The sequence below is a fragment of the Urocampus carinirostris genome, chromosome 4 (assembly GCF_059441175.1).
Source record: "Urocampus carinirostris isolate Australia breed hairy pipefish chromosome 4, RoL_Ucar_1.0, whole genome shotgun sequence".
NCBI classification, from domain to species: domain Eukaryota; kingdom Metazoa; phylum Chordata; class Actinopteri; order Syngnathiformes; family Syngnathidae; genus Urocampus; species Urocampus carinirostris.
Genome location: NC_142352.1, coordinates 39702065 through 39726664, shown reverse-complemented (window position 1 = coordinate 39726664; position 24600 = coordinate 39702065). Strand labels below are relative to the sequence as shown.

Below are 24600 nucleotides of genomic sequence, written 5' to 3'. Positions count from 1 at the left end.
ACCTCACATTGTGTTTGCTGTTAATAACGTCATATTGGAATATAATATTGTGAATGTGCTTAGTTGCTGTTGAGATTGTCTTTATTGTTTTCTGTTATTAGTGTCAATAAATTTGTTCAAACCAAAAAAAAAGCCCAACCCCAAGAGTAGCCCGCGAAGACGCAAAGCGTGCGTAATAGAAGCGCCCTGCCCACTTGCTGCCAATTTGGAATACGCTAAAACGCGCAGCGAAGGCGCACTGGATCCAGATTGCTTTGTGGCTTTACCGTGGATCCCCTTCCAAAAATTGTCTTGCGAACGTTTTCTTTCCACGCAACAGCTCGTCGGCTTCGTTCGCGCGATTAGCGACAGCTATTTTAATAATTTTCTTTTTTAATTCATCGGGGGAGATCCTCCTTACCCACATCCTTTGAAGAGGCTCGCGATCTTGGACGTCACTTGGATCATCCCGAACAAAAAAAAGGGAAAAAGTTCTCCGGAGTTGTTAAGCACAAACTTCAGGACATGATCCAAAGCAGCGGCACGTTATGGCCGTCTCCGTTTCTCTGGGAGCCCGCGATGGACGCCGGTGACACTGGCGAGCACCTCCAACGCCCCGGGTGTTTGTACCAAGAGGAAACCGCCAAGTACAGGTGCACTCGAGAAGAGCGGGAAGCCATGTTTCAAACTCCCGAGACGATGCCGGTTGTCCCCGCCGCTTCTCTGGACTTTTACCCGGGGGGCTCCGTCGCCTTGAATTCGAACATACTAGACCACGTGACGAACATCTTAACGCCGGTCATGGCGCACCAACCGCCGCCGTGTCGAGCGTACCAACAAACGGAGGCGTCCGGTTACGTCCAAGATGGTGAATATCCACCGGAGGCCTTCGGCATCAGCGAGAAGTCCGACCAATGGAGCGAAGTAGAGGCTCCGTGGGGAAACTTGTACGATTGCCGCGAAGATAACTCGTACAACAACCGCGGCGGCGAGAAATTCTGGGGTCGACAGAGCACGGCGACACCTCAGGTCAGCGGGGCGGACGCGGCTTTCGTCTGCGAGCCGTTTGAGAGGAACATCGGGCGAAGCGAGTCTTGGTTCCCCGCCAATGGGATGCTGACGATGCCCTACACCAACGCCAACTTTATCAATACCGAAGTGGGACAATGGATGGACCTCTCCTACGACTCCAGGTAAGAAGCAAACTCCGAAAAGTAAACCCTTAAACAAAAACAAAACTTCAATTAAAATAAATCTCGAAAATTAAATTAAAAAGAACCCTTTATTTAACCTTCGTGCTGTCCTCAATCACCACCTTTGTACTGTACTTTCATACCAGTCGCGCTCCAGGGCTCCATGCCCTTACAAACCTTCGTATTTTACCTTACAAAATACAAAATAATCTTGCACCATATTTTTTTCAAACGTGTTTATTCATGTAGTTAAACATGTTATATTGCACATGTGTTTCGTTATATGATATATATTGTTAATTGACATTTTGTTGTGAGATCCTGAGTTGCTCGACATGAATGAGGTTTATTATAAAAAAGAGTTCAAAAAATGAAGTAGCTTGGACGTTCACTGTAGAAAGAAACAATGCATGCAAATATACTAAGTAGAATAATACATTTTCTTATTCAAATTATGAATTCATTTTCTGTATTACATTATTGTTTGCAATATACTGATTAAAGGGATAACCAAAAACCTGTTTTTTTTTCATTATCTTCTTTTATACTTTCTTTTTTCTTAACTTCTCTACACAACATAATAATTCGTAATATAATGCATCAAAGCAAGTGAGCCAGCTTTCTTTAATGAGTTAAGCCAGAAAGGCCGGTTCACTAAAAAGAGACGGACTTCCTTTCACTATAGCAAGCCACTCGCTTCATCTGCAACCCAAAAAAAAAATGGTAAAGAGATAGGGGCTTCCGCTGTGAACTGGTCTTGATTGATAAGATAAGATAAGATAAGATAAGATAAGATAAGATAAGATAAGATAAGATAAGATAAGATAAGATAAGATAAGATAAGATAAGATAAGATAAGATAAGATAAGATAAGATAAGATAAGATAAGATAAGATAAGATAAGATAAGATAAGATAAATAGATAAATAGATAAATAGATAAATAGATAGATAGATAGATAGATAGATAGATAGATAGATAGATAGATAGATAGATAGATAGATAGATAGATAGATAGATAGATAGATAGATAGATAGATAGATACTTTATTCATCCCCGAAGGGAAATTTACGTTTCCAGCAGCATCCCTGAGCTGATAACAATACAATAATAAGGCAAAAAGAATACAATATACAAATATGCAGTGTGACGTGATTTGCCATTTCGTGACAGTTGGTGTATACCGGATGGTACCCATAATTGACAAATTTGCGTTTTTCCGTACAGATTTTCTCGGACGTTGTACACGTCTTAAAATGCATAATAAACGTACTTTGTACGGCAAAACCGTACAGGTTGTCAGGTATGAGTAAACCCTTAAACAAATTCATGAATTGAGTAAAATAAAACACAGACTGCAATTAAAATAAATCTTGGAAATTAAACTAAAAAGAACCCTTTATTTAATCCTCGTGTTGTCATCAATCACCATCTTTGTACTGTACTTTATTTACAGCTTACCTGAAAATATGTGTGAAATTAAATATTTTTATACCGCTGAGACAACATTTAAAGTTAAATAAAATATAATTTGGGGATTTTTTTCTGTGTATTTAACAACACAATCGGAAGGGCATTTTGACCTAGAGACAACCGAAGGGTTGGAATACCTTTGATTTATAAACAGGGATCAGAATTTTCCGCGGATCCGCGGATTTCCGCTGTTTTTGAACCCCAAAGGCATTCCGACTTTTTCACTTTCACTTTTTCATTTGCGTAGCAAACAAATTCAAAATCCGACTGTCTCACTCTTACCTTTATTGCTCTGGCGCACCCTGGCGGCCGTTAGAAAAACTGGCCGCATTGTTGCACAAGCTGCAGTGACTGAACTACTTTTGAACTTATCTTGCAGTATTTACAAAACAATCAGTTATGTGGACAAATTATTTTAATGTTCTAAAAATGTTACTTAAATTATAAATATAAGCATGGTTTTGGACAAGTAAATTGGCTAAAACAAGATCTTGAAGTTACAGAAACTTTGAGCCATCGCAAAGTGTGATGTTCCAGGGAAAGTAAAGTGTCGATCTGATCAATTATGGTACGCGAGGTTGTGTGGCACTGATCGATCATGCTAAAATGAACAAGCACAAAGCAAAAATAGCTTGCCGGCGATCAAATTATGCACTCGGATCCGCATTTAAATTTGGCAGTGAAACTAACAGTAACATCACCGGTTCAACATTATTGGCCATTCCAAATCCTTCCACTTCAAATACTAGGAGCAGTCAACCACTGGTTCCCCTGTGTGACAAAAATCCCAATCTGAGGTATTTATAAATCTATTTATTTATGAAATGATTGTATCTTTTGTGTTTATACAATATTTAGAACAGGATAAACAAAATTTATGACATGTATTTTCTTTAAGCATGTCCTTCGCCCCCCTGAGACCCCCAACGGGCTCCGCCCTGGACCTGGCCGGGGCCTGCGGCCCCTGGACCCTGGCTATTTCAGCTGAAAATGAAATTCTCCATTCTGATCCCTGTATAAAGTAACTCTTTTGATATAAAGAGGGACCAATTGTTTCACACGAAAATAAGTTTTACTTTTTTTGCCATGCTTAAATAAAGATAATTACCTAAATCTTGGAAATTTAAAAAAATAACCCTTTGTTTGGATTTTTTTTCATGACATTTCTCGAATTACTACAAATACAGATATAAATTATTACAGGTTTATATTTATACATTTCCAAATTGGGATCGCTTATTTCAAAGCCAAAGTTATTCTCCATAATAATAAATGTTTTAATGTGAAAACAATTGTTCCCCCTTTATATTGGACAAAATAATTAGTGAGACACCAAAATCAATGTTATTCTCTTTGCATAAGCAGAAATGTAATGAAATACATGTAAACTTCTGAACAAACTGTCATTTTTAAAAATGTACAAGTCTGTATTTACCATATAGATTTATTTAAGCAATGGTAACAAAAAAAGTTATTCTCTCACCGCTATTATTTGGACAAATGTCTGAATGTGAAAACGTTGCTCTCTTTATATAAAGAGAAAAATAGTTACTTATGACTGAGACATCAAAGTGATTCTAGAAATGTGATGAAATACATGTAAAATTCCAAACAAGGGGTTATTTTTTAAATTTCCAGGATTGAAGTGATTATTTTTATTTAGGCATTGCAACAAAGTAAAAGTTATTCTCCCAGCAAAACGACAAATGTCTAAATGTGAAATAATTGCTCTCTCTTTATACAAAGACAAAAAGAGTTACTTCGGACTGAGACCAAAATAACTTTTTCACATTGTCATAATGGAGCATTTTGTTTAGAATTTTGAGATAGGAGATTAATGACAATGTGAAAATGTTTTTTTGTTTTTTTTACTTTTTTTAAATTTATTAAAAATAGAAAACTAAGAAATCACATTTACATAAGTATTCACAGCCTTTGCTAAATACTTTGTTGATCCACCTTTGGCAGCAAATACAGCCTCAAGTCTTTTTGAATATGATCCCACAAGTTTAGCACACCTATCTTTAGGCAGTTTTGCCCATTCTTCTTTGCAATAAGTCTCAAGCTCAATCAGGTTGAATGGGAGACGTTTGTGCACAGCCATTTTCAGATCTCTCCAGAGATGTTCGATCGGATTCAAATCTGGACTCTGGCTGGGCCACTCCAGGACATTCACGGAGTGGTTCTGAAGCCAATCTTTTGAGATCTTGGCTGTGTGCTTTGGGTCGTTGTCCTGCTGAAAAATGAACCTTCGCCCCAGCCTGAGGTAAAGAGCGCTCTGGAGCAGGTTTTCGTCCAGGATATCTCTATGAACCAGCTCAGTAGCCTAGATGGTAAGGCGCCCGCTTTGAGACTGGGAGGTCGGTGGTTCGCGCCCCGGCCGAGTCATTCCTAAGACTTAAAAAGTGGTCGGCGGCGCCCTCTGTTGGCTGCGGCTGCATCGGCTCGCTACAACGGGTCAGGTGCAATCGACATTTCGTTCTGTGTACATTGTTACACAGAATGACAATACAAGGAAATTATTATTATTATTATTATTATTATTATATAATGCTGCATTCATTTTTCCTTCTGTCCTGACTAGTCTGCCAGTTCCTGCTGCTGGAAAACATCCCCACAGCATGATGCTGCCACCACCATGCTTCACTGTCGGGATGGTATTGGCCTGGTGATGAGCGGTGCCTGGTTTCCTCCAAACATGGCGCCTGGCATTCACACCAAAGAGTTCAATCTTTGTCTCATCAGACCAGAGAATTTAGTTTCTCATGGTCTGAGAGTCATTCAGGTGCTTTTTGGCAAATTCCAGATGGGCTTCCATGTTCCTTTTACTAAGGAGTGGCTTTCGTCTGGCCACTCTACCATACAGGCCTGATTGGTGGATTGCTGCAGAGATGGTTGTCCTTCTGGAAGGCTCTCCTCTCTCCACAGAGGAACGCTGGAGCACTGACAGAGTGACCAACGGGTTCTTGGTCACCTCCCTGACTAAGGCCCTTCTTCCCCGATCGCTCAGTTTATAAGGCCGGCCAGCTTTAGGAAGAGTCCTGGTGGTTACAAATGTCTTCCATTTACAAATAATGGAGGCCACTGTGCTCATTTGGACCTTCAAAGCAGAAGAAATGTTTCTGTATCCTTCCCCAGATTTGTGCCTCAAGACAATCCTGTCTCGCAGGTCTACAGACAGTTCTTTTGACTTCATGCTTGGTTTTTGTGCTCTGACATGCACACTCAACTGTGGGACCTTATATAGACAGGTGTTTGCCTTTCCAAATCACGTCCAATCAACTGAATTTACTGCAGGTGGACTCCAATTAAGCTGTAGAAAGATCTCAAGGGTGATCAGTAGAAAAAAGATGCATCTGAGCTCAATTTTGAGCTTCATGGCAGAGGCTGTGAATACTTATGTAAATGTGATTTCTTAGTTTTCTATTTTTAATAAATTAAAAAAAAAAAAAAAAAAAAAACTTTTTCACATTGTCATAATCGAGTATTTTGTGTAGAATTTTGAGATAATAGATTAAATTAATACAATTTTGAATGAGGCTGTAACATAACAAAATGTGGAAAAAGTGAAGCGCTGTGAATACTTTCCGGATGCACTGTATACACACCGTATTTTTCGCACTATAAGGCGCAGGTAAAATCTGATTTTAAAAAAAAAAGCTGACTTATGCGTCTTATAATCAGTTGCGCCTTATATGTATATATATATGGATCAATATTGAATTACAAGGTCTCGCAACTTACGGTAAGCAGCCATCGACTCGTAGAAGTGCGCTGTGCATACTGGGAAATATTAAACAACGATTCTATTTTATTTGTGCGTTTGTATAAAGACCCTGAAATGGCTCCTATTAAGAGACACGCTTACAACGCAGAGTTTAAACTCAAGGCCATCAGTCACGCAGTAGAACACGGGAATAGAGCAGCAGCGAGAGAGTTCAACACTAATGAATCGAACACGAGAGTGGCTCGAGCCGGCAGAATTAAGAGTTCCCCTAGGAACTCGCTAACTGAACAATGGTTCCATGGGTGAATTATGTAAAACCCACTACAACGTTTTACATTTTACAGTTATTATGTTATTGCTTTACTGTTATTGTTTTGCACTTGTTGTTTTTGCACATTACGAGTGTCACTATATTGCGATTGCACTAACGTTTAATTTACCATAACAGTATCAGACGTTTTTTGCGTGTTGACTAAATGGAGGAAAAGTAAAATGTTATGCCTTGCTGTTGTTCAAAGATGTTAAAGATGTGTCACGAAAATGCTTTACCTCAGAGAAAATAATAAAACGGCTGTTTATTCATTTTGGGAGTGAATGGAGTTGTGGAAAGCTTATAAAGAGCACTGTACCTTTTTTTTCCTTTTAACTGTAAGTGCAAATCCACATTTGGCCACTAGATGTCTACATGCAAATCTCTGACATATAAATATCTATGTAATAATTGTTTCACACTGTCTCATTATTCATCTATGTTGACAAATGGAAGTACAGTTCAGTATTTCAAGATCCTTTCTTAGTCTTTGCTGAAGATCGTTTAGCGAAAAAAGAATAGAACAGAACTGTCTTCACTGTCAGTGATAACAACGCAGTATAATTTTTTTTACAATGGGATTAGACGTGGAACTCCAGGATAAAACATGATATTAAATATTGAATATTGAACAGGCAATATTCACAATGTATTATTTGTATGCTGGCCTAAGTTGTATGTGCATCAGAAAAGTAGTGCTTTAATATGATTTCTGCACCTACAGAAAACATTTGAGTCTGCCTTATATTTGTAAAACGTTTTTCTATGCAGTAGCTAAGAGCGCAGCTTTTCCAATGTTGTGATCAACAATTATACACTCGTGTCATGTTTGCAGGTTTGAACCCGGCAGAGAGCACATGATCCCCATGGAGTTCTTCTACCCGCCACAGAGAGCATGTCTGATCTGTTCTGACCAGGCATCCGGGTTGCATTATGGGGCACTCACCTGTGGCAGTTGCCAGATTTTCTTCAAAAGAGCAGCAGAAGGTAAACTGGGTCAGAAATGAGTACCGCGGTGGGAAAACTCACAGACTGTAATATATTGTACTCAAATGACACTTCAGGCACTGCTCTTAGTTTCCTCCTGATCTACCCCTGACACTGGCACTTGTTTTTATTGAAAGGAAAGCACAAATACCTGTGTGCTAGCAAGAATGACTGCACCATTGATAAGATGAGAAGGAAAAACTGTCCATCCTGTAGGCTGAAGAAGTGCTTCGAGGCTGGGATGACTTTTGGAGGTAGGGTGGATGAAATACTATGAGAAGGGGAAAAAAATTCTGCACGTGCATGGATTAAAAATCCTTAAAGTGGTGGATTAATTCCTTCTAGCTTCAATCCCAGTGTTGCACCCTTCGAAAAAAAGCGGGTCATTTGTAAACACGTTTTACTAACGGAGCCTGAGTGCTCTTGAAAAACAATGCAATGATAAACAAGGATGTGCTTGACACACAGCTTGGTGTGTTGTGTATAAAAATGTTCATATAATTTCATTTCATTTAATTTGATCATATAACAGGGAAGACATGGCCCACTTGGTGATATAAGTCATTTTACTCTTGTAAAAATCTGATTTATTGTCAGTTGTTACCCATTAAGTAGTCATATTTCTTTTAAGCACGGAAACTAAATCATAGTCTGCTAATATTGAACAAAATAGATGCCAAGTTCTATTTTCCAATAAACATTCAAACTGAAGTTTGATTTGATACCATTCTGGGAGTAGTTTTACACATTTCAATAATGCTTTCTTTAGTGTTGTTCCTTTCGAGATATTCATTATGATGCAGCACCAGGATCATTGAGTACGTTTCAATGCAGGCAATAATTCGATTGGACACAGAATATTCGCAGTATTCCGATTATGTAAAGCCATGTAAACATGCACAATAATCCAAATAAGGTCTTAGTCCAGCTGTGAGTATCCAGTTTGCAGTGGGTGGATTTGTCTTTTAATTTTCCAATTACACAACCATGTATGCGCATTCATGTACACACGTTCCCTTATTCGGGATATTGGTATGCTCCAAAGCACTGTGTAGTATAGAGGTGAACAATACACGCACTAACTTAGTATTAGTGATTTCTCCAGGACATTTCCAATTTAATTTCTGCCCCAATGGCAAAAAATGGCACAGGTGTATCCATCTATATACAGTCTAGTAAATGTCACAGTTGTATATATCTGTATATAGTATAAGTCTACATTTTTGGCTAGCCACGTATGAGCACAAGGGATGCAGCAACAGACCTTGGTTTTGGAGCCCAGCGGAGAACAAGCAAGGTATTTTGCTGAATTTGGTGAGTGACATGAACGAAATAATGCTCTATTTAATGTAAAAAGTAAAATGGGGAAACAAGGTTGATTTGCGTCATGTCGTCACACTCGCTTTGGAATTTTATTCAGAATATTCGCAAATTCGGCATGTACCGAGTTATTCGTTTGTCTCATCATGTAAACGATTCATTCGGATTGCTTCAGAAGTCCAATATTCCGTTTACAATTGGATTATTGCCTGCACGTAGACGTAGACAGTAAACTGAAATGTATATTTGTGAGACATGGGAACAACCCATAGAGAAATATTGTCAAATGATAATGCTCTTGAAGTAAAACTTCCCAGGTGCAGATGAACCCCACTATTCTATTTTCGATCATAAAATTTGCTGTTTTAATGAATTCTAATAAGCACATTACAGGGAAGGCGAAGTTGCAAAAGTTCTTTTTGCCAAAAAAGGACCAAATACCGTACTTGAAGCTTTCTCCGCTGCTCTTCTTCCACAACTCTCCTCAATTGCAGCATTATCACAATACGGGATGTCAGTGATAATCAAGCCCCTGACTGAGCCGCCGTGCACTTGAGACCTATTTCATTCACTTCCCCTTTGCTGTCAGCCACATCTGCTTGTCATATAAGGCTCTAAGGATTGACATGTAGCGGACTCATTTTTGGTCTTACGTTCAATTTCCACTCCCTTCCATTTTTCCCATTCTGTGTACAGTGAAAATTGTACGGGTGGCACAAAGTTGACATGCGAGCGGCGAATTAAAGCAGCAGCAGACGTGCTGCTCGGTAATTTAGCCACTCGTCGGTGACAAACCCGCGGCGCATAAATGCCTTCTAATGCAGTGATTGGTGGTAAAGAGGCACACCGTTTCTATTTGGGGGCAAAAAGAGCCTCATTTCACTTTCACTCGCATCATGAATGTGTCATTCGCTTACAGCATATCACAGAAATACATCTGAGATTGGGCAGCACGGCGGCGCAGTGGTTACGGCTGTGTGGCACAGTTTATGTCATGGGAACCTGTCGTGGGTTCAAATCCAGCTCCATATTTCCTGTGCGGAGTTTGTATGTTTGTCCCCGTGCTTGCGTGGGTTTCCTCCGGGCACTCCGGTTTCCTCCCACGTTCCAAAAACATACATTTCAGGTGAATTGGCCGGTCCAAATTATCCCTAGGTGTGAATGAGCGAGCGAGTTGTCTGTCCCTGTGTGCCCTGCAATTGGCTGGCAACCAGTTCAGGGTGTCCCCTGCCCACTGCCCGGAGATGGCTGGGATGGGCTCCAGCCCCCCCGCGACCCTAATGAGGATAAGCGGTACGGCTAATGAGATGAGATGAGAGTAGTAACTCAGTAGGCGCTGTCCTGAACAACTCAACACCAAACGCATCAATGGCCTGAAACCATCATAGCCCAAGGAAGCAACATTATACACTAGTTGATGATATTACCTTTCAGCTGATTCTTTGGACGAATGCAACTCATGAGTCAGCTCGGTCTGAAATTGTAAGTTTCGAATGCAGCATGCGCACAGGTCAGCGGTTGTGCCTTTTTCTTTATTCCTCAATTTCACTAGTGCACTTTTTGCATTTGCTATTTCTCCATTCCAAGTCACTCTGCCTTTTAGCGCGATATGAATCCCTAATATAATGCAAATGGAAATCATCTTGCCAGTTGTATCCTTCAAGGATGTCTTTGCTACCTTGTGAAATATTCTAGGTAGGAAAGAATTCAAATGGAGGCTAGGTAGAAAAGCCATGCCTCATTGAAAAATGGCCAAAGACCTATCCATCAGTTGAGAAAAAATAGAAGATTACTCGGTGTACTATTGGCTTAAATTATTTTTGTACAAGGTAGGGGTTTGACAAATTGAAAAAAACTGTTTTCAATTGCAATATTAGTAGACTAAGTGTCCTTGTGCAAGACGCTGAATCCCTAATGCCTCCAAAAAGCAGGTCGGCGCCTTGCATGGCTGCATGGCCGCTATTGGTTTGTGTGTGTGTGTGAATAGGTAAGTGTGAAGAGCACATTGTAAAGCGCTTTGGGAGGTCTTCATGGACTCGAAAAGCGCTATATAAATGCAGACCATTTACCATTAGACTGTCTCCAATTCTCTGAATTTAATGCACGCCAACCTGCCACCATCTCATGATTGATCCCACATTTGTTTTTCCCGTCCCCTTTTCTCTCTTTGTCAGGATGCAAACTGAAAAAGATTGGACAACCCAAAAACGTCCAGGAAGATCATGCCAATAATGTCAATGTTATCCGAAATACGTGGTTCGAAACCGAAATGGTCTTAGTGCACATCCTGAAGTCCATTGAGCCGGAGGTGGTGAACGCAGGTCACGATTCTGGCCTGCCTGACTCTGCATCCAGTTTGCTCAGCAGCCTTACCATGCTTGGAGAAAGGCAACTGGTTGAAGTGGTCAAATGGGCCCAAAAGCTCCCTGGTAAGATGCAGGCTTCCATTTTTGAAAAACTCTGTGCAGTTTTATGCAGTAGACATATAGCCACAGAGATGCAAAAATACAGACTGTGAGGAAGAGCATCTGGGTCAGAAATTGCCAACCCTTTTTGAAGCTGAAAGCTACTTTTTGTTACTAATTAGCCCAAAGTTTAATAAGCATTTCCAAACTATCAACTTACGTTATTACTATGTTGTTGCTATGTTATTATCAGGTTAAGCACTAAAGAAAATCTATTTACTAGAAAAATCACAACAACCCAGCACTAATCATGTCGTGGATTTCTCATACCAGTGTGAAATAAAATTGCCAATAACATAACAATGTCTTATCAGTGGTTAGCTATTTTCAGAAGCAGTCCGCGGGCTATTCGGGTGACCGTGGGCACTGCGTTGGTGACCCCTGATTTTGAAATATTGAAATACTAAGGTGTTTTCAGACGCCTGATGTGTAATAACTGTTTGCAGGTTTTAATGCTTTTCATCTGGATGACCAAATGACGGCCTTACAGAATTCCTGGATGAGTGTGATGGTGTTTGCTCTGAGCTGGCGCTCCTTCAAGATTACCAACGCCAGGCAGCTGTACTTTGCGCCGGATCTCATCTTTAATGAGTAAATCATCCTTTTTAATATGACAAATTTTTCCAACTTTGAGTCTCAGCCAAAATCCCAAATTGGACAGAATATTGAAGGCGCGCCTTATAATAGGGTGCCCCTTAATATATTTAAGACAAAAGTAGAAATTAATTCCAATCCATCCATCCATCCATTATATGCACCGCTTATCCTCAGTAGGGTTGCGGGGAGCTGGAGCCCATCCCAGTGGGCATGGGACACCCTGAACTGGTCGCCAGTCAGTTGCAGGGCACACAGGGACAGACAATTCGCTCACTCATTCACATCTAGGGACAATTTGGACCGGCCAATTAACCTCACATGCACTTTTTTGGAATGTGGGAGGAAACTGGAGTGCCCAAGGGAAACCCACGCAAGCACGGAGAGAACATGCAATCTCCACACAGGAGGTTCGATCTCATGGCCTCAGAGCTGTGCCGCACACGCGCTAACCACTGCGCCGCCGTGCTGCCCATGCATTCCCATATTTGTGCAATTATTGATCAGTCGTTACATTTTATTACTGACCAGAAATGCATAACAATGGTGGCAACGGGGATCGAACCGGACAACAATGGTAAGAACACGGAATCCTAACCACCAGGCCACCAGGGACATTAATGATTGTTCACAATTGCATAACGTCGAATGCAACGGGCAACGAACCCAGATGTCGACGAGGAAAGCACTGGATCCTATCTTTCAGATGCCTATAAAGACATATCACGCTATTTTCAGTCATGGTAGCAGATAATCTGTAATCTGTTAGGGCAGATAGAATGTTGTTTCACTTTTTCCCGGCACAAACTAAGTGACAAACATTTCAAATATGTGCAGACATGTATTCATTTATATATTTCAGAGCGACGGAATTACATCCCCACATTGCTGTTCTCTTAGTTCAGAATGACCTAATTACTTCCTACGATACCTTTATCGTCATTCTGTTCCGAATCCTGTGCGCTTCGTAAAGACTTTGCGAGTCGGCTGTACCACAGACCAGTTTAATGTCTGACAATATGCTCCCGGCACGGCCCAATAATAACATCAACAATTTGGCACAGTGACTGTAGATAGTGTGATAATTTGAGATAAAACCTAATGCCGTTTCATGTGTTGTATGTATCGCTAGTTGTCTAGGGGATAGGATCCGGCGCTCTCCACACCATGAAGTAATTTTAATTAAAAACTAATTAGAGTAGTTTTTATCCCATGCGCGTTATAGACCAGTGCGCCTTATATATTAAAAAAATGGGGGGAAGACTATTTTGAATTGGTGTTAATCGAGTTCACTTTTTGGTGAAGAGAACAGCAAAAAACAGCTGCCAGGCCCTACAGAACTGCGCTATTCAGGTCTATTCTGGGTTTAATAGATTGTGACCACAGCTGTGCATTTTAGGCAGGTCAGAACGGCACGTCCTCTGACAAAAGTCTCTGCTCGTAGCAATATAGGATTGGGGATAATAGATCCCGGCCGCACGCGTGCAATACACTTTTTGGTGAATAGAAAAAGCTGCCAGGCCCCACAAAAAGCCGCGATGCACCAAGGCGGGGATTGCATTTTTGGGTGATACAAGCAAGTCACATTTTAATCGCCCACATTGAATTTAGCGTAACTGTGATCCAAAAGAAGGAAAGTGGGTGAGAAAATTGGACGGATATTGGTCACGAAAATGTGTCCCTAAATTGTGTTGAAATCAATTTCCAACCACATTCTGTGACATTAGGCTCCACTTAAAAGTTGTTCAAATGACATTTGAAAGTGAATCGAAGACACCAACTCCAGTGGCAGGATGGAAGACGGGGCTTCTTGTTTGTTCTTGGTAGATTAGCAGCTCCAAATTGGAGCAGTGAATTACGTCCAGTGGCGCTGGTGTAATTCAGCCAAGGTGGGTAATTGGAGCTATTTGAAAGAAATGTGAGCGCAAAGCGTTAATGGACTGAAGTGCTCCCTGTCACTTGGCTGTGTACAGTCTCCTGCCAAGCCTAGGCTATACTTTAATGAGGGACGAAAACCCGCCTCGGCTTTGGTAATGAGATTGAATAATTGTTGGGCTTTTTCCACGGTTGCATCCGGGTTTCAGCTCGCACTTGATGCAAGCGTGCAATTGCGGCTAAGAAATTAAGCAGCACGTTAAATGTGGGAGGATCCGAGAAGAAAATTAATTTGAGGTGGGCACTGTGTCTCGATTCAGTTTCCTGGATAAAACAATTTTGTTTCATCAGGCAGTGTTTTTCCAAACAAGCACCCCATTGTGCCCTTAAACTTTACCTTATTTACCACCTGAAATTGTCCAAAAATTAGAAAAATAACGTCATATTATTAATATTGGACAAATATAAATCTTCATTATTAGTTACATAACATGTTGCGACATGACTCAAAAATTTGTGCACATTGGGAAAAAAAATCCTAAAAGGATTACGCTGTGAAAAAAAGAAAAAAAAATGTCAATTTTAACTGTTATTTTTCTTATTTTACCAGAAAAATGTTATGCATGAAACGGCATTAGGTTTTATCTTAATTTTAGCTATATTCTATATTTCCCATGTCTTTCTCAACAATCAAATTGTTTAAAATGAATAAATCGAGAAATTGTATTTTGTTAAGACATTTAAATGTAAATATTATAATATCATGCATTATAACCGTGTGGGAAAGATTTTTGCTAATTTTAAATATTATTTTATTTTATTTTACAATGAAAAGGTACTCAATACAAATTTGTATGTATTAATTTACTAATTGTTTTTGATATTTTTTACATAGGTTTTGTTGTCTGTGTCATGAACCTGAATTGGATCAGGACCCAAACGCGTGACATTACTCACGCAAGCCTTTTAATTTACGGGAAATGGGGAGTCATGCACGTTAGGCAGTGGTCTGGCGTGAAATGATAGGAAGCCAGAGGCCGACGAGATCGATACCAATTGCCCGAATTGATATCTGACAGATGGGGTTTGTATAGGACGGGACAGACGAAATAGATCATGAAACAGGATATCGAAAAAAAAACGTACAAACTAGACGGGAACAAAAACTGGAGAGAATCATAAACAGGACAAAAATAAGACGGGAACGAAACTGGAAACCGATATTAAACAGGACAAAAATAAATGGGAACAATACCGGACAGGGAATACCAGCAGGAAACAGGATTGAGTCAAAACCCACGTCTTGCGAGGCAGAGGTTCGTTGACGGTCTGACAAAGGAAAAATGAGAGCACTGGGCTTAAATAGACGGAAAGTCAATCTGTCAATGAGCCGCAACTGGCGCCACACGGGCGGGGCCAATTGTGCACCATGGCAACCGTGACAGTTTGTCTCCACAGTTCACTTAAAAAAATGAATGAATCAAGAAATTGTATTAAAACACAGTTTAAATTGTTAGAATAATCTGCATTGTAATAATGAAAATAATAATTCCACCGGAAAATAATTTTGCTCATAAATATGAAATATGTTTTTATTTTACCATAATTCTGTGTTAATTGATTTGAATTAAATATTTTCTAAATAGACTTAAATGTCTTGTCTTTACAGGACAAATGTTGAAAGTAAATTAATTCATTCATGTATGTTCATTATGTATCATACATAAGAACCATAAGTATCCTAAAAATTGACATTTTTTACAGGCATCATGAGATTAATTCAATTAAGGAAAGTGCACCTTGACTCAGAAAAGGTTGAAAAAATACATTGGACAAATATGAATAAAAATGTAGAGTTTGTATCATCACAGAGAAATCATTTGGGTTGACTTTGGATTTAATGTATCCTGTATGGCCCCATTAAGTATAATTTGTGTAAAATTTGAATTTGATCCAAAGGAATAATTTAGCAGAAAGTCCATTTGTGAGGTTGTGTAATAGTTGGAGCAGTTTGCCCCGGAATTGAAAATGTTCCATTCAATTTTCAGTCTTCCATTTAGAACTGATGTCATATTATTCTTCCTGGCGAGTCCTTGCTTCACTTGTTTTTTTTTTCTTTTGAATTGGCGGGTTATTTACCATTTCTTCATCAAATAGAACAGAAGTAAAATGATTTATGAGTTGCGGCAAATTTTATATTGCACTCCTTAACATTTTTGAAAGGGAAAAGCCACGTCTGAAAAGGTTTGATGGCAGACCTCACCCCTCACACTTCTCTTTTCTTTGCGGGCACAGGCATCGGATGCACATCTCCAGCATGTACGAGCACTGCGTCCGAATGAAGCACCTGGCGCAAGAGTTTCAGTTGTTGCAGCTCACTCTGGAGGAATTCCTCTGCATGAAGGCCCTCCTCTTGTTCAGCATTCGTAAGTTTTCTCACTTGTTAGTTGTCAGTTCCTGACCCCTGCCAGACGTAAGACAGGGGTCAGGAACCTTTCTGACCCAAACAGCCATAAAAAATGTTTAAAAAAGAAATTGAGAGAGCCACATCATATATTTTCAGACAAAATTGAAAAAACTGCCAAACACGCTCTTTAGACAAAAGCTAATTCTTCAGCACATTTTATCTCACTCTGTGTCATTTGATGATTTAATCAAATGTATGAAATGATAATAATGCCAAATCCTGTGTCCCAAATCAATGTAAATATGCCATTTACAGTTTGTCTTCCTCCTTCAGTTAAAAGTGTTGAGGCAATTTTTTTCCAAGAAATGTGTCCTTAATAACGGTTTCAAAACAATGTGCATGCAAAGTTCTTTTGTAAAAATGTCACAAATGATTGCAAACGATAAGCTCATCGTACTATTCACTTTGGGTGTAGACTGCACTGAGCGAGAGAGAGAGAAGGACGTGCCTTGCGCTGTGTTTTCCAGCGTTTTTATTTATCAGTTTGAATGGTATCCTATCGAACTTCTGCATTAAGTTGCTTCGGCTTTATATGGACCAAAATCGGGATGAAATCACTTGATTTCGGATCGCCAAAGAGAGATGTGCAATAGTTACATTTTATTTCGGAGCCATACGTACTCATGAAAAGAGCCATATATGGGTTCCCTAAACCTGATGTAAGTTGAGGTTGGTGTCTGGTAAGGCATAGACCATCCAGCCATCCATTTCTGCTCTGCTTATCCTCAGTAGGGTCGCGGGGGTGCTGGAGCCCATCCCAGCTGTCTTCGGGCAGTGGGCAGGGGACACTCACTAGCTCATTCACATCTAGGGACAATTTGGACCGGCCAATTAACCTGGCATGCATGCTTTTGGAATGTGGGAGGAGTGCCCGAACCCACACAACCACGGGGAGAACATGCAAACTCCGCAGAGGAGGATTCAATCCCATGACCTCAGAACTCTGCCGCGGACATGCTCACCACTCCTCCACCGTGCCGCCCCAGGCACAGTCATATTTGAAAATAAATAAGCCCACATCTCATTCACAGGGTTTGTACGGGTGCTTGAAATCCTTGAAAACACTTGAATCTTAATGTTTCGTTTGCGAGGTTTGAAAAGTGCTTGAAATGTGGGTGAAGTGCTTATAAAATGCTTGACATTCTTGCCATGTTTCGCTGCAGCCTGAATCGATAGACAAAGCAATAAATTAAGTGAGTCTTCCTAAAAAATGCGTCGCATGCATCATGGGAGGCTGCCGTTTTAAAAGTCAAGTCAAGTCATGTTTATTTGTAGAGCCCTTAATCACAAAGAGTCTCAAAGGGCTGCACAGACCACAGATTATTGCAGACCACAGATTATTATGACACCATCACCTGATCTAAAACCTACATGAGGACGAATAATACACTGATACACGGTTATCGTCAACATAAAATATAGGTTATTTGTGTGCTATAGAATAGAAGTGTGTTTTAACCTTAAACTTGTTTTCCTTCAAATTTTTGTTTTCCTGGAAGGGGATGACCTCATGTACAGTCCCTTCTCAAGGTTTCTTCATTTTCCTCATGTCCAGGTTTTTGAGTTTTTCCTCGATCTCATGTAGGTTTTAGATCAGCGGATGGTGTCTTAATAGTCTGTGCAGCCCTTTGAGACTCTTTGTGATTAAGGGTGTCACAAATAAACATGACCTGACTTCAAATAACAAATATTTGCATCAAAATGCCGTGGTAATCCAATGGAACAAATTCTTTCCGATACAATTTTATTGTGTTAAGTGTATACACTTTGGTACCACATGGTTTCGGAGAGAGGCCAAAATGTGCAGGAACGGCTAATAGTTGATAATACAATTATGTTTCCTCTATTCTAATTTTACTTTGTTACTGATGCAATTTCTCTGTTGTTTTAAGTCATTTCCTATTTGATTGATATACTCAGACAGTACCCTTTGCCTCATTTTATTGTTCTCCATCAAGTTGTTTTTTATTTTCAAGTTTTATTGTTCCGGTAACAAATACCGCCTATGTAAATATTCAAAGAGAAATTCCAGATGAACGAAGAAATTCCTGAAAATATTCTGCGCCCTGTTTTCTATTTTGAGGTGGAAATTATTCTGGAGACAAATTCTACCTGGGATTTGGACAAAAGGGTCGAAATTCTCGAGATTCACGGGACGGAAAGAAAACGGGGCCAAGCGAGAACGGTGACGCAACGTATTCCCGTTGATGAGGTCATTTAGGAGAATCTTTGATGTTGCAACTCGGGAGAATGAATTGTGTCGTCAGTCAACGATAGGAAAGCTGCGGGAACATGTTGTTTTGATCGTGTCTCGACTGTTTCATCTGCCCGGGCAAAACAGTAGTTTGTGTCGTGTCCGAGAGGTTATCGTAGGGGTCCTCGGACAAACGCCGTTGACGTGGCCGTGAAAAACCAAACATGACGTCAACTTCCTGTGACTGCAGTTCCGGTGGAAGGTCTGAAGAGCCAGGAGTTCTTCCACGGGATGCGCAACAGCTACATCAAAGAACTCAGCCGACTGGTGAATATTCAAACTCCGGCAGGTTCTCAGAGGTTCTACAATCTCACGCGAATGATGGACTCTCTCCACTTAGTAAGTGACATGCTTCTTACTTAGGCACTTCACCGCCAAACTTGGGACTTTTTATGGTGCTCGGAATAAAAATTTTGAACAGCTTGCGTGAGAGAGTTCAGGCAACCGAGCGCCAGGATCGGGTGTCATGAACCGGAACAGGAGAACCCAAATGCTTGACGTTTCTCACACAAGCTTTTATGTTACGGGAAATAGGGCGGTCATGCGCGTTAACCCAAGCGCCAGTGATTCGGCGATCGTAGGGCGGAAGACATAAGGCAGCAGTCTGGCGTGGAATGACAGGAAGCCAGAGGCCGACAAGATCGAACCAATTGCTCGAGCAAATATCTGACAGATGGAGCGATACCGGGCAGAACGGGACAGACAGGATTGGTATCAAAACTAGATATCGAAATTAAACAGGACAATCTAGACGGGAACAAAACTGGAGATCAATATTAAACAGGACAATACCTGTATAGACGGGAACAATACCGGACAGGAAACACAGGCAGGGAACCGAACAAAGTCAAAACCCACGTCTTGCAGGGCAGAGGTTTTTTTTGACGGACTGACAAAAGGGTGAGTGAGAATACTGAGCTTAAATAGAATGGAAGCCAATCTGTCAACGAGGCGCAGCTGGTGCCACACAGGCGGGGCCAATTGGGCGCCGTTGCAAACGTGACATTGAGAGGTTTACTTGAAAAATGTAATCGGATATAGCTTCTATATACATGTTGAAAAATGCAATGGTTAATCCACTATGATATTGCAGTATTGTGACTTTGTTTTCAAGTAAGATCAATGAACAACGTAACCTTGAAAAATAATCGGAGAAAATCATGGTCAGGTAGTTGCTTGTAGTCCAACAAAAAGGGGCGAATTTTTAACCAAGTCGTATAATTTACTCAGCAAAAATAAAACCTTCCCTTTCACATGGTAGACGAGATATACTCTGTTTTAGTTCTCATCAAGATCACATTAAAACATTGACCGCATCGTGGATTTTGAACCGCAATTAACTGCAAAACACAAAAAGAAAACAATCAATCAAATGACCTAAGTGTCCCTGAACACATCATGACCATGCAACTGCGCTGCCCAATAGGCAGGTGCCTAAGCAGCCTCACAAAACTGCAATCTCGTGCCAATTCAACCAAACGAGATAAAAAGAAAAGTGCTTTTACCTGCAACACAAGTGACAATCAAGCAATCTGCACAACAAATAGATACTACGATGCGCTCTCATTTCAAGCGTAAGCTTCATTTCTCACCGTCTCTAAGTGTCAGTAATTGAAACTAAGTCAAGTCATGTAGTGTTTTTTAAGCTTAGATTTAAACATTTCCACTGAGCTTGCAGATTGAATATCAGGGGGAAGTGCATTCCACATCACCGGGCCCGGATGGAGAACGCTCTCGAACCTGCGGAACTCTTCTTGGCTCTTGGAATCACTAGTAGACCAGCGTTTTCAGAGCGAAGGCTCCGGACCGGGACATAGGGCGAAATTAAATCTGCTAAGATGTGAGGGAGCAAGTCCATGTATATTTTGTATAATACCAACAGAACCTTAAAATCACATCTTAAGCTAACAGGGAGCCAATGCAGGTTAGCCAAAATCGGGGTTATGTGATCAAACTTTCTTGTCTTAGTTAAAAGCCTCGCTGCAGCATTTGTACCTGCTAAAGGCTCTTGATTTTGGACTTCAGGAGACTGGAGAGTAGTGCATTACAGTATCTTAGCCTAAACAGTGCAGTTCATTGTAGTTGGGCCATAATCACAGACTTTAGCGGGCTGAACCGAGGAAAAAATGCACTGCAACTGTCGACCAGGGATAACGGGTTGCGGCCACAGCCATGCATGTCGTATGAGAGAGAATGGATCGAGGTCGCAGAAAAGGAGTCCGCTTTGCTGGATAGAATGGTGAAAATGTCAGGACCAGAATGGAAACAGGACGCAGTTGCGTAGCAATTACGACAAGTTTTATTGAATAAGAGAGGAAGGGCTGCCCCCACGATCCAGTGTACGCTGTACGTACTCTAACTGTGATCCAAACACGGAAGTGGAATTTCCGTAGCGAGCGATGGTGGTGTCAGGGACGGAAAAACTGGTCGGTAGCCGGGACTGGGAGATCAAATCATGGTCAGGGTCAGAAACGAGTCGTAAGCCAGGACAGGAGAGTAGGCGTAGTAGGGGTCTGATTTTGAAAAAATCATGTCTTTTTTAAGGGGGAGAAAAGTGGTAGTCAGTGTAGGAAAATGGTTATTTGACAAAATGTGTCCACCTAAATGTAGAGTCGCAGTTGTCTTGGCGCCAGCTTCTGTCACGGTTGCCATGGTGCCCAATTGGCCCCGCCCGTGTGGCACCAGCTGCAGCTTGTTGACAGATCCGCTCCCCGTCAGTATTAAAACTCTGTCCTGTCAGTCCCCTTTTGTCGGTCTGTCTGCGAACCTCGCTTATGCTAGGCATGCTTTTCGACCCTGACTCTCTCCCGTTCTGATTCCCGTCTCTGATCTCGACCACGATTTTTGCTCCCCCATCCCGGCTACTGATCTGTTTTCTCTGCTCTCGACACCGCCATCGCTCGCCACAGAAATACCACTTCCGCATCTGCACAACCTGCTTCCCGCGACCAGCAATCTACAGATCGTGTGTACCATCCTTTCCCTTCTTCCCAATAAAACTAAGAAAAACGCACGCAAGTGGGTCCTGTCTCCGTTCTGGTCTTGACAGAAAGTCCGCTGACTATAAAGTGGCTAGATTACTGATTTAAGTAATCAAATCGGAATGCAAAGTAGTAACCCCTTAACGTATTGCAGTTTGGCTTCTTTGCGGATCGTTATCATGCCTTGTGTTATAAATTTGAATCGCCCCGCCTTTTTCCTGCCTTTGCATCAATGACGATGCACTGTGAGTTGTGCATTGACTTTAAACAGATTTACGAACATACATTATATTATCTTTTTGAACTTTAAGTTTCTCTAAAAGTCATCCAAAGTTCTCTGAGAGGACAAAAGGCAGAGTAAGATGCTTTCTATTGGCAAAAAAAGTTGAACTTCTCCACTTGCTAAACTTGCTCTGGAACGTATGTCTCTCTTTGGCGCTCCCTAGTGGCCTTCTGGTGTTTAAAAAAAAATGTTTGACAATGGAAGGACAACATTTGCCAATGACAGTGTCTGAAACAACGTCTGACCGGGGCGTGCATCTTTTACGTCGGGCGTACAATTTACCAAATGTCTCCGCCCGGGTGGCCGACAACTTTTTCAAGAAAAAAAAGAAACTTTTTTTTTTTTTTTTCAAATCAAACGTTTGCTTTATTCCAATTTCTGAATCTTCGTTCGGTTTGGAAATTTCGGTTCGTTTTGGTAATTTGCATACTCAGCAGCCAATCAGAAGCCTGCATCGAATAACTTCGTACTTCCGGACTTTTCAGAGCGTTATAAAAGGGTTCATTTGCATATCATTTTCCAAAGTAGACATACAGAGAACACAAGAAAAATGGATAAGTGGATCAGAATGAAGACAAAAGATTCAAAAGAAGCTAACAAAATTTATGATGCTACAAAAGGTAAACGTACATTGAAAGCATCGTGGAGAGACGAGTTCACGTGGCAAAACATCGCATGAATGAAGATGAATAAATACAGGTACATACTGATGGCAGATGGAAAACAGCGATGTCATATACATGCAATGAATGTTAAAAGTAGATTTATAATAAACTTAATTTTAAAGTCCTGTTCTGTTATATATTCTGATTATCAATCCTTATTACTTTGCAACAATGTCTTTTTTTTGCGATGAGTCGTCTTATATTGTTTCAAGTTGTTAAAAATGGTTACTTTTTCGCACGAGTTTCAGACACTGCCAATGGATATAGATAGATACTGTATGTGTTTCCTTCCTTAAGACTAATACAATGCTTTTATTTTTTCGGCTCTAGACATATTTTTAGGTTCTTTTTTTTGGTTTTGTTTTGTTTGTTTTCAAAAGGAGGGTAAACACAGTTTTGCATAACATCCACAAGACGGCGACAAAATGTCCTCTGAAGTAAAAACGTTGCGTCCTGAAATTCTTCAATCATTCAATACATGCCTCAAGATTACTTTTTTGATAATAATTTGACAATTTGGGTTATTTGTAATAAAAAAGAAAATAATTGTACTTGCCCAAGACACACCACAGGAAATGGTACCCCTACAACAACCAACCAACCAACCACAAAGTTAATAATCCTAAACAAAAGATTAAGCCTGAAAAACGTTTAATAAAAAAATAAAGGTTTCTACTTTGCAGGTTTTGACTCCTGCGGGACGTTTTTTTTGCACTTTATCTGTTTCAAAAGCGACAGAACCTCATCTAAGAGTGTTTTTTTTTTTTGTCCCCGTTTCTCCAGACTATGAAGAAACTTCAGCAGTTTACATACGACCTGTACCTCCAAGCTCAGTCGCTCAACATCCAGGTGACCTTCCCGGATATGATCGGGGAAATCATCTCAGTCAACACCCCGAGGATCCTGGCGGGATTGGCCAATCCCATCTTGTTTCACCGATAAAACCTGGAAGATTTTGGTTCTTTTTTCAGTTTTTTTCGTTTTGCAATCAAGAAGTATCACATCTTTTGCTGCCAGCATTAACCGTAACAATAGCTTGTACTGTTTGCCGGCGATAATGAGCGCTTCTACATGTTATCTGACAATCGCATGTCCTCTTTGAAGCCATATCTCTATCTTGTTGTTTTTTTAACACGGTCACAACCGCAGATGCCACAAAACCGACAACACACCGACTTTTAAGGTGGGTGTGGAAATTGTAAGACTCCAACACAATACTGGGATATGTAAAAAGATATAAGAAGATGATCATTCTTAACAAAAACTTGGATTTTAACAAAAATACTGCGATACCGATACTCGACCATAATCCTTTTGGGATCGGTGTCCGTCCACCAAAAAGTTTGGAGTACCGAAATTTTTTTTCCCTTACTATGTAATGGTACTTATTTTTATACATTCCAAAATTCCCCAAATAACGTGTACCTAAACAATCCTAAATACATGTTAACAAAAGATGATCATTCTTAGTTGGGCAATCAATGAAACCCATTTTTTTTATTAGTAAAAACTTGGATTTTAACAAAATACTGCGATACCGATACTCGACCATAATCCTTTTGGGATCGGTGTCCGTCCTCCAAAATGTTCCACTACTACTCCAGTTCTGTCTCACAATTTCATTTCTCAATCTATCCAATCTTGTCACGCCTAACATACTCCTCAAACACTTCATCTCAAAAACATTTAATTTCCTTCTCAAATCTGCGTTCAGGCAACACAGTCGGCACAAGCGGACTCGCATACATGCCCCTTTTAACATCTATACTCGTACTCTTGTCGCTCATCACTCTCCTCAGAGCACCCAAAACCTTGCTTCCTTGATTCACTCTGTGCAATACCTTGCACTCCATCCCACTAACTGCAGCCACATCACAACCCAAGTACCTAAAGCTTTCATCTTCTAGCTCGTGTCTAGAACAATGGTTTTTAATCTTGTTGCAGATACCGAACCCTACCAGTTTTGTAGGCACAATCACTGAACCAAATTTTAATGTAAAATAAAATATTTTCTTTTTCAATTCAA

General features: G+C 40.5%; 1 protein-coding gene across 3 annotated transcripts; it reads left to right on the top strand.

The window, feature by feature from the left end:
* Window positions 1–218: 218 nt before the first annotated feature.
* Window positions 219–24600, top strand: LOC148367539 (progesterone receptor-like). 3 transcript variants are annotated; one of them, XM_088334518.1, is made up of 8 exons: window positions 219–1172; window positions 7519–7670; window positions 7808–7924; window positions 11165–11419; window positions 11902–12046; window positions 16220–16350; window positions 18836–18984; window positions 23358–24600. In XM_088334518.1, exons 1-8 carry the CDS (start codon window positions 505–507, stop codon window positions 23514–23516), a joined length of 1776 nt encoding a protein of 591 aa, XP_088190644.1. In that variant the 5' UTR covers window positions 219–504; the 3' UTR covers window positions 23517–24600. The 3 variants fall into 3 exon arrangements, with proteins under 3 accessions (XP_088190644.1, XP_088190646.1, XP_088190645.1); XM_088334520.1 differs by lacking the exon at window positions 7808–7924; XM_088334519.1 differs by lacking the exon at window positions 18836–18984.